Consider the following 11,666-nt stretch of genomic DNA (forward strand, 5'->3'; position numbering starts at 1 on the left):
GTTTAAAGTGTGCCCTCTTCCTCTCCCCTCATCTGTGCACTCTTTTTCCTGAGTTCATGCTGCAGAATGGGGTAATGTTCTGTACGACTCTGGTAGTGAGGGATGCAAGCTGCTGGACGTCAGACTTGTATACAGACGTGGTGAAAGAGGGGGAGATTCAGCAGCGATCGAGACCCAGACTCGAGAATAGAAAACCTCTTGTGCTCCCAACTCAGACCAGGCCCGGATGTTGCTATCTGTCTCGTCATTGTCTCCTCAAATGTTGGCATTTGAGTTTGAATGATGGCTTTCAGTTTAGCCAAAACATTCCAAAGACGCAGAGGGGGGAAACACCCTCCTCTTCCTGCGCTGATTTGACGATCTTCCATTTGTTTTCTAATCTTGCTGTGTAGCTGAGTGCAAATTAGCTGGTTGCACCACATTTTCCTATCACAACTGAAGGATTGATGGTGGGAGTTACTCAGGCATTAGGAAAGCAGGATCTACGCATTCAGAAAATATAATTGCTGGGTGAAGAAAGCCAGAGCAATTGTTGGAAGCAGCTTCAAACAGATATTCCTCCCGCATGCTTTGCTGGAGTCCTCCTGGAAAGCACCTTCTTCCCCGCTTATCCACTCTGCAGAAAGTGGCAGAGATAAAACACCTTTGATGTGTGACATTCCCGATAGAAAAAAGCTCCAAACCGCTGATAGCATGACCAGAATAGCATGTGAAAGAGCAAGAACATGCAAGTCAACATTTATGTTGCCTACTTTTAATGTTGGAGTGTGAGTGTTTGGCCTACTTCCAGTGTGGTGTAATCATTTGATGTGAAAGCATATGGTATGCAGCCATGTGACAGACAAAAGCCACTTTATCTCCTCTCCTGGCTGAGCAACACCAGCTATCAGTCAGCACTGGGAGGAGTATTCACCACTGTTCACACCGCAACATTCCAGCCATAGCATCCTCTTCTCCACTGTCAGTAAACCCAAACAGCCAGTTTGACCTCAGAGCACATGGGCAACCTGTAATCAAGCTCGACTCTGACACTGGGAGGTAAAAGTAAATCCTGTGTTTATATTTGAAAAACGCCTCCCTCACAAAGCGACTCACTTGATCTTCTACAGGAAATGCACAAGATGATTTTAAGCTCCAAACCAAACTCCAGGATTAAAGATCTTGAATATCACCCTCCACCTTTTCTCTCTTGCTTTATATCTTTCTCTTGATCTGTGGCGGTCTGCCCATCTGCCCCCCCCCCCCCCCATGCTCTGGTGGGTTCAGTGGACTGGTATGCAGCAGGAATCTTTGGATCAAGGTGATTTCACGCTCCTCCACGTTTTCCCAGGGCTTTGGGCACTCTCTGTTACCTCTGTGCAGCCCGCAGCGTGTGATAGTGGCTGACATCTGTTATCACAGGACACATGCACAAACATCAGCAACTGGGGAAGGCTGCTTTATCTGTCTAACACCTGTGTTTCCCTCAAGTGTCAGAGCTTTGAATGGCTGGTATGGTAGATTTCTTCAGCCTCTTGCAGAATGAACCCCACTTCCTCATTTGACAAAAGTTTGACCCAGAGATTTGTCAGCCTCTCCCTGCACAGATAACTGGATAACCCAACATGAAATCTCAATTCTGAGATGAATCCTCTCAAACATATGCCCCTTCCTTTGAAGCAGAACTAATCTTGCTAACCTTGACATTCCCTCACAGACAGTTTCCACTCTCACTTCACAGTCTGCTCTTATAATAGCTCCACAGTGTTCAGTTTGGTTTTTTTTTTTCTCAATGAAACTCCAGATCTCATTCAGCTTTTTTGTATCTGCTGTGAGAAAGGGGAAGCTTGTCAGGTGACTCAGTTCTTTGCTGCCATTCAGCTGGACTGAGGGTTTACTCACAGCAAAAACACTTGGGTTTGATAAAAAAAAATTTTTTAAAAAGTCTAAATTCTCACAAATATCTCTCATATATGTTCTCATGTCTTTGATCATGATTGTGTGCTTGCAGTTGCAAACATACTGAACTGAAAAGGCCTCAAAAGTGATTGGAAGTTGGCAACCTCATGGCTTCCTCTTCTGTTATAATCCTACCACTTTGCAGATTAGATCCTCCCACAGAAAGAACAAAACAACAAATAAGTTTAGATGTCTCTGCAGATTTGCGTGCCTATCCTTATGCATGCCACCAAGCCAAAGGACTTCCTTTATGGAAAACTTTTCTTTGGAAAGAGATCAGCATGCCATCCACACCCACAGCCATAAGGATGTCAGCACCAACATGCTGTGTTGTTCATGGGAAAGCACTATGACCTGACTAAATTAAAAGAAACTGCCCTCTCTGTCCAAGGAAAGACGAGTCTTTCATAAACTATAAGTCCATACATTTTTGGTGAAGATATAAAAAGCAACATGTAAAAATCGTAACTGTTCTGGGAAACGTGAGCTTTGCTCAATGAGAGCACATTGTTGAGGTTCATGTTGGTGTTTTAATAGTCTAATCTGCCCTTTTCTGGTGTATGTTTATTTGTATTAGATGTCTCATTTAAGGATGAAAGGATCCTTAACACATAAATTTCTCTGCCTTTCAGCGTTTTTGAGAAAGAATATTTAATAAAGCGGTTGTGTCCTTTTTCTTGAAGCAAGTCACCTGATTTATTGCAGAGTTGTCAAATATGTAGGGCCAGCTGGGTTGAAGATTTACAGATCTAACAGCAGACTGTGCAGTGCACTGATTTATACCATAAACTGCATAGAAAAATGTAAACTATCTATGACTTGTGCTCTGAAGATGTGGCAGTTTTCATTTTTTTGATAATTCAGGAATCTTGTAGGTATTTACATTGATACTGACTTTAATCGAGATAAAATTATGTTTTTTTTTCCCCTTTTCCTAAGAAATACAAAAAGCTAAAGTATTTTGTTTTTGAAGATGTGAACACACAAAAACACCTTCTTTTTTTTTTTAACACAGTAAATATTGGATTTTTTATTTTGGCAACTTGTTTAAATTATTAGTAAACCTGCAGCTGACTCAGATTTAGAAAATGTGCATTATTGTTTAAATGTCTGAAATTCTTTTAGAGCCATCAGCATTCATAAACCTACATATTCTGACAAACAGTTTGTCTGCTATGCAGGCCGTGTGCCTGAGATGGTGGTCAGCAGCACTGGTGCACCGGGAATGTACGTAATATCTGCCAAATGAAAGGGTAAATGCAGGACTACAGACTTGGAGCAATACCACATACACTTTTGAGAGTAAAACTCAAATGGATATCAACAGACTGGCTTTTTAATGAATGCACACATGGCTTATAGCCCAAAAGGACATTAAAGGACAATGAAAAGGAAGAACGAAGTGATAGGGTAAATGTCAACATTAGACTGGCTTTTACTGGGTGGTGAGAGCTTGGAGAAGAGACAGGATGCAAAGCAGCTGCTGAATTAGCATTCGTTATGGGGTACCAATGTGCAAGCATCTGCCAGTGAAAGAAACTGAACAAACTAATCAAGAAGGCTGGCTTATTATTGGGACAATATAGTACGATTAGAAGTGATTGTGCAGAGTAATGCTGAACAGGTTGCTGGAAAGTTTAATGGACAGTTTATCACCCTCTATTCATCCATTCATCCATCTTCTGCCGCTTATCCGGGGTCGGGTCGCGGGGGCAGCAGCCGAAGCAGGGAAGCCCAGACTTCCCTCTCCCCAGCCACATTTACCAACTCTGCGGGGGTGATCCCGAGGCGTTCCCAGGCCAGCTGAGAGATATAATCCCTCCAGCGTGTCCTGGGTCTTCCCCGGGGTCTCCTCCCAGAGGGACGTGCCTGGAACACATCACCAGGGAGGTCCAGGAGGCATCCTGACCAGATGCCCGAGCCACCTCAACTGGTTCCTCTCGATGCGGAGGAGCAGCGGCTCTACTCTGTTCTCCTCCCGGATGACCGAGCTCCTCACACTATCTCTAAGGGAGAGCCCGGCCACCCTGCGGAGGAAACTAATTTCAGCCGCCTGTATACGAGATCTTGTTCTTTTAGTCATGATCATAGGTGAGGGTAGGATCGTAGATCGACTGGTAAATCGAGAGCTTTGCCTTCTGCCTTCAACACGACAGACCGGCGCAGAATCGGCATTACTGCAGACACCACACCGATCCATCAGCCGATCTCACGCTCCATCCTTCCTTCACTCGTGAACAAGACCCCAAGATATTTAAACTCCTCCACTTGAGGCAGTACCTGACCCTCTATAATAATTAATTATATCTCATGTAAAAACACAACAAAATGCAGCTACATTATAATTTTCCTCAGAAAATAAACATTATTATTATTATTATTATTATTATTATTATTATTATTATTATTATTATTATTATTATTGTTGTTGTTGTTGTTGTTGTTGTTGTTGTTGGTGGTGGTGATTGTTTTGTGGACTGGAAGTGATCGAAGACTTTAACTTTGAAAGGCCTTTCCGGAAGTACTTTCTCGCCTCGGTTCTCTGCTGAGGATCCTGGAGGAAGAAGCAAGTCGAGCGTCAGCAGTACAGGAGCAAACCTTGTCTCAGCCTCATGCTTCTTCCTGGGAACTGCTGCTCCTCCTCCTTTCCGCTGTCGAAACCATTGTGACAATATTTATTTTCTTCTTATTATTTAGTAACTAAGAACATTAGAAAACGTGGCCAAAAGGCGGACAAGTCATGGATCTTTTCTGCCTGGAGTCGGACAGAGCCGTGAAAGCCCAGCTTGACCTAAACATCCTGTGTGATGACAGAGTTTTGCAAAGTTTATTAACAATTGAGGAAAGGTTTATACCACAGTGTTCATATTTCCAGCGGGTCCAGACGGATATTCAGCCTTATATGAGACGAATGGTTGCAGGTTGGATGCACGAGGTTTGTGGGGACTTCATGCTCTGACGGGCTAACTTAAAACACTTTAGCTAGTTGCAATTATCTTTTTTCTTTTTATTTCTTCTTGACATTTATCTTTAAGTCCGTTTTGTCTTAAAATATAGGTGTTGTTATGGCTGTTGACCTGACAGACAAGTGAAAGAGAATGACTCACCAAAGGCGTGGGGGAGTCCGAAATTCCACCATGAAGATAATTCACATTCAAAGAAAAAGCCTAGCTCGTCATTTACTTTGGTTTATTACTACAATATTGCTACTTTTGGCTAATTATCTATCCCAGGCGACAGAGAAGGGGCTAATCTTAATTTACATAATCGAAAATCTGACATTTTGCCTTTACAATAATTTTAATTAATTTTTAAAAAGTGCTACAAGCTCGAGACAGAGACAGGCAGCGTGAAGGCGAAGTCACTTTCATTTCTGAGAAATAAAATGTTTTCATGTTAGCAAGCTTTTCTCTTTTGCAAATGTCGGGGAACTGTTCTAAACAAACTTGTGACCATTTAGTAAATGTTTTAGAGGATGTATTTGTTTTTTTTTTTTTTTTTTTTTTTAAAGTGGGAAACCCGAGGAAGAGGGCTTGAAATGCGAAGGGGGGTGGGGGGGTTACTGAACAACCTCCTATTGAACTAATTTATTTATGCATTGCCTCGATATAGTAGATTTCCATTGAGGAAAAGAGCTTAAAAATGAATGTTTTCAACTTGATTAAGGTTGATTTTAAAGCACCAAAAAAAAACCAAAAAAAAAAACATACTCCATGTGCAAATTGTTTTAATAAAGTCTTGCAGTACTTTAAAGCACTTATACAGGTTTTTTAAAAATTTTTTTAATGTAACCTCTTTTTATTAATATTTGTAAGTTAATCTGCCTTTTTCTTGTTTAACTCCTGTGTCTTTCCAGGTGTGCGAGGAGGAGAAGAGTAATGAAGATGTCTTCTCTTTAGCTATTAATTATTTGGACAGATTTTTAGCCGTGATGCCCACAAGAAAGAGTTATTTGCAGCTTCTGGGAGCTGTGTGCATGTTTCTGGCCTCCAAGCTAAAGGACTGCAGACCCATATCAGCAGAGAAACTTTGCATGTACACAGACAACTCCATCACGCCACGGGAACTGCTGGTAAGAACTGGGATTTGAAAAGTCCCATTCTTTCGTTTATAGGAGCATAAAAATGTAGCGTCACATTTTTGGATGATTTTATAAGGTTGAATTAGTCTCACAGGAAGTATCCCATTTTCCTTATAAGTGAGCTTGTACAGTGCAGCCACATCCGTGCTTTGGATCCATGTGGATGGCAGAGAGGTGGGATGCCATCTAGTGCCAAAAATGCAGTATGGAACAATAGTATAATTTAGACCTTTAGTTTCTTCTTTGTTTTATTAAAGAATATAATAAATGATTAAAAGTTCTGCAATTTGTCTTAAGAAACAGAATATCAATTCTATTAATATTTATTGGCAAGGATCAGCATAGAAATAAATGTTGACCCAAAGTACTAAAAATGTGTTTAAGTCACTGTAAGTAGATTATACATATTATAACTTCATCATATTAACCAGAATAGCAACTTAATTATGGGTTGAAATTATTATCAGGTTTGCCAAAACCAAAAATACTTGAACAAATCAGTCATTATAAGTCTGAATGTTTATGATCCAAAATAGCTTAATTGCATTTGTTATAAAAAAATATAAATTTTTAAAAATTAAATTTCTAAAATGCACATATTATGCAAGCCAAAACAAACAAAAGCATTTGTGACTTTCATGATGGAGTAAATCAAATATCTTTTATCTTTGAACCATCAGGCCGATGTTATAAAACATTTTCATGACTACAAATGACCATAGAGAGCAGATGGGTTTTAATCATCATATTTTGCTGCACCTCTAAAGAAAAGCCATATATGCTCAAAGATAATGAACCTAAACTAGTTTTATGCATATCTTTAAAAAAAAGAAGTGTACATCAAACCGGTTCAAACTGCTCCACATGTTCTCTATACCTCCCTTTATTTTGCCTACAGCTGTTGAAGGAAATGACATTAGGCTCATTTAATCCTCTATATTGTCCCAAGAATCCAGATTCCTGGATATTCTCGCAGGATACACAGATCAGCAAGAGTCAGTGCAAGATATCAGCTTTTCCTTGTTATGAATACACCTCAGCAGCTGCTGCTGCTTTAGCAGGAGTGGAAATGTTAAAAGGCAGGTTTTGTCATGGCAGATGTCCAGGAAGTGAGCAGACAGACAGCAAACCTCATTTTACAATCCCTGAACTCTTCCTGGGTTTAAACCTAGTCACCACAAGCATGTTGGTGGCAGTTTATGCACAGGAAGCCCACTCAAATGTGAATGATGACTTACATTTCAGATGACAATGAAGTATTTGGTGACAGGGGGACTGTCCCTGCGTAATGGCGGGGTTTTTTTTCTATGAGCTGATGTTTCATCATAAAGGAAGGGGAGCATTGTAGTTATCATTTTTCCTCAATTAAATATTTTCCATCTATCCTGTAGGTTGCCAGGTTTGAATAAAATCAGCAGGGGAGTTTACACCATAACGTTTCTACGCAAAACACACAACTTTCCTTTGCATATTTGAAAAAAAAAAAAAAATAAACACAACAGCCGAATGACAACTTTCTCTGTGCAGGAGAAAATGCGAACAGGACCAGAGTTGACGTAGTGCACGTGCCAGGATTCTAGCGGGCAATAAAAAACTTTTAACAACACTCCCAGCCTTGCGCCACTTCCTCATAAACACAACGGCAGCGTTACATGCTAACCGATAGTTACCTAGTGCATTTAACCTGTTCGTCTCTTTGTCTTATCAGGTTTTACCAAACCAGACCAAATGAAATTAAAAAATTCAGCTGCACAAACATTACACGGAGTTCTGCCATTATTGTTGTGTTAACTGTGTATTACTGCAAGATGATGTGAAAGACGCCCTGCGATGGACTGGCGAGCTGTCCAGGGTGTACCTCGCCTTTCGCCCAAAGCCTGCTGGGATAGGCTCCAGCTTCCCCGCGACCCTTCATCGGACTAAGCGGTTACGATAATGAATGATGAAGACGTCACCATCCGATTCCAGTTTACACGGACAGAACTCGCCTTGCATCACAAGAAGGCGTAAAATGTTTAGGGTTTTATCTTCCCAAAACGTGTAAACAAGAAGCCAGAACGCAACAAAATGTTTCCGTTTGACTGTCTCAGCATTGTAGTGTAAACACGTCCTCAGGCTTTTGTTCTGAAAAGCTACTTCTCTAGGTCCTACCTGGTTAGGTGAGTCTTTCCATGGAAAGTTGGATCCTCATTAGGTAGGCGAGAAACAAACATTACAACAAAATGATACGGCAGGAAGGAATGTTCCAAAGCCAACCCCACCATACTGTTTCTGGCATCTTTTTCTGATCTTGTCAGCATTAAGTGAAACAACTGAACTCCTACAGGGTGTTTAGCTCTTGTGCTTGCTTTTAGTATAAGAAATTACACATTTCTGCCCCCTGATCAATGGACTGTACCGTGTTATGCCAATAGCTCCACCCTAACCGTACTGTTCCACTTTCCTATTGACCTGAAACTGAAGAGGACCCAGATATGTTAGTACAGTTGGTTGTAATGGCACCTTTTATATTGCAGAGACACAAAATAGTGCACATTACTGTACCAATTGGAACATTTCCACGTGGTGGAAGTTGGGGGGAAAAGGGTCTAAAAATATATAGAAAAGCTCAGCACGAATACGTCTGTTCAGAAGCCATGACCAGCTTACTAAAAAACAAACAAACAAAAAAACAAACAAAAAAACTCTTCAAGCTGAATTTGCTATATCTTATGACCAATTTTTTATAAAGGAACTATTTTCTCTTAGATCAACTTTAAAGTGATGGTTTCTTTTGTTTTAGTTTTGTCATTCGCATCAACCATACATCTGCCCTGTCAGTACCAAAAAAGTACTTTTCTGAATGGCATTAATATAAAAAAGATTATTATATTCTTGTTTGCTAATTTTTCATCCAATTGAGGAATTTATATGAACTCATACCTAATGGTGCCTTAAAAATTTAATTGGAATTGTTCAGAGAAATATTGCAATTTTAATATATTTCTAACATGGATAACTTATCAACCTCAGAAGCTTTAAATGAAGGTATCTCAGATGGCATAGATGGAAGGAAATATGCATTGTGGATATTCACAGATCTTTGATACAATTAGCCATGAAACATTGAATAATTTATTGGAATAATATGGGCAGACGGGATTTATACTAGACTCTGTGAAGAGTTGTCGGAAAAAAAGAGGAAGCAGTTTGTGGAATTGGGTGAATGTCAGTCATCTTGTTTGGACATTGGGCGTGGTGTACCACAAGGGTTGGTGTTAGGGCCAAAATTATTGATGATATGCATCAGTGATATATGTACCGCAGTCACTTAAATTCATCTTGTTTGCTGATTACACAAATATATTTGGTTCAGTGGAAAACTCGCAGCAAGTTTTTAAAATTCTCACCACAGAACTCGGTATAAATAGGCACTGGTTTGACAAAACTTTGTCATCACTTAACTTAAACATGACAAAATCAGTTATATTCAGCAGTGGTGTTGTGAAGCAAGGGCACGAGTACAGATTAATGGTGTTAATTCAGAAAAAGACATTATAAACCACAATTCAGTTCCCATTATGTGTGATCAATAGCCCTATCATACTCACTGTGCAGAAATTTTGGGCAGCACATATTTAAGTTCAGCGGAGCCACTGTTTAAAGTACACAATTGGTTATATTTTTAGGGAAATATTATAATTTAAATTAAGCAAAATTTAACAGCTAAAAAGGATTTGGTATAATCTTTAGTGGAGTGAGAGTGGATTGAATGAGGAGCTGAGACAATGTCCAAACCTCAATTTATTTAAAAAGAAATAAAAACACTCAGACCACAGACCTCCACAAAGCCATTTGTAATTCTTTTGCCAGTTATTGTTGGCATAAGTTAAATGTTTTAATTGCAAAATGATCCCTATCTTTTCATGGGGGGGTGCAAACCTACGTCCCAACCTGGTGGTTACATGACCATGAAAAACTTTCCGGTGAAAACAAACCCTGCATCACTCCAGTGTCTGTATTGAAGTTTGCAACTTGTTCTCATAGTTTCACGTTTTCTCCATTGGTTTTTTACATAATTGTGTGACATAACAGATAATTTTCTATTGATACCTTTAGTGTCAAAGCTTGAAACAGATAGATGAAGCTAGTGGCAGTAAGACTGAAGAAATACCTGTGACAAATCACATTGTGAAGGAGCTGCTAACTAGAAACTTAGTAAACTTCACAAAAGCCACCAATACGTTTGTTATTGCAGTTGTAACCAGCCATTTCATGGTATTTTTGGCATCTATACAAGAAAAGTCCCATAAGTTTTAAACTATAATGTCACAGATTGTCCAGTATTTTTAAAAGACTCCAAGGTGTACCGTCGGCAGTATGGCAGCATAGTCGCTAACCAGTTATCACACCTCTCTGGTGTGTCTTTTTGGTAGTTCGGAGAAACAATCTTTTGTTGTCCTTGGAATAAATATGGTTATGGCAGCCAACCACAACACAACCTTTTAACATATTTAAAGGAAACTCGTCGAATCAAAGAAAATCTATGAGGATCAATGTAGAAAATCCAATGGTTTTACCCTTGAGCAACCTTTTGTTTCCACCAGCAAAAGACCTAAATGTGACAAAGTTCACAGGTGTTGCCAGAAGTTTGTTCCTACCTGGGACCTATAAGAATCTTGTAAATAATTCCTGGATCCGGACATTGATTGGGATCACTTCCAATATCTAATAACTTTTTTCTTATTTAGTTTAGCACACCAGGCGGTGTGCTAAACTCCTGTTAAATCTAATAGAAAAGTGTCCAAACTTCTGACTAGTTGTGTACCTGGGATATACTTGTCATGTATTATGTATTCATTTTAAAGAATAATAACAAAAAAATCTTATATAAAACCTGATTCAATCAAATCAAATGGATCCAATCATTTCTTGTGACCTTCTTCACAATGGTCCATTGATTTCAATCGGGTGTGATGGAGCAGGGAAACAACTAGAACCTGCAAGATAGCAGCTCTAGAGTTTTGACAGCTGTGTTGTAAAAGCAACCAGGGGTCATTACTGTTCAGGTGTGCCTCGCCACATTGGCCACTTGTCTCGACGCGGTTCTCGACTTATGTTATTTTGACTTAAAGGCACTCATTAAATAAATGCAAGTTAAAAAGAAATAGAGCAAGTTCTTACTATGTGTGATGCGGAGACTGAGACGATGCCTCAGTGCGTGTATATTTATTTTATTTTGATGGAATTGTCTATTCTAATTGCCTGTACTAAGTTTCTCAATACAATGTATAATACATGTATTTAGATAGTTATTAAGGGATTTAGGAGCTATTTAAGGGCATAGTAACTGAACTCATTTGTAAACCAAGGATCGATTTTTATCTGCAACCAGGTGGACTGGGTCCCTGTGGTCAAACCGCTTTCTGACTCCACTATCCAGAGAACGCTCACACTCTCAGTAACCTGCACCCAAGACTGAATAAGCTCATAAACCTTTACAACTATAGATTCTTTATAGTCAGCCCCCCTAGTGGCTGCTATATGCGTTGCACTGCATTGGCACTGGTTTTCAGACTCTGATGTTCTCGCAATGATCTACATCAAGGGTGTCCATAGTTGGACTTAGAGGGCTGGTGTCCTGCAAGTTTGAGATGTTTCTCGCTGC

The 11,666-nt window shown here is 39.7% G+C and overlaps 1 protein-coding gene across 1 annotated transcript in view; it reads left to right on the forward strand.

Moving 5' to 3' along the window:
• The first annotated feature begins 4,542 nt into the window (after positions 1-4,542).
• The window catches only part of LOC306773486 (G1/S-specific cyclin-D2-like), an 18,223-nt gene continuing 11,099 nt past the window's right edge, over positions 4,543-11,666 (forward strand). Inside the window, exons 1-2 of the mRNA XM_079263314.1 lie at positions 4,543-4,873; positions 5,795-6,010. Coding sequence (XP_079119440.1) covers positions 4,679-4,873; positions 5,795-6,010 — 411 coding nt within the window. The 5' untranslated portion in view covers positions 4,543-4,678. The remainder of the gene's footprint in view (positions 4,874-5,794; positions 6,011-11,666) is intronic.

The sequence above is a fragment of the Telmatherina bonti genome (genome assembly GCF_933228915.1).
Source record: "Telmatherina bonti genome assembly, chromosome: 23".
NCBI lineage: Eukaryota > Metazoa > Chordata > Actinopteri > Atheriniformes > Telmatherinidae > Telmatherina > Telmatherina bonti.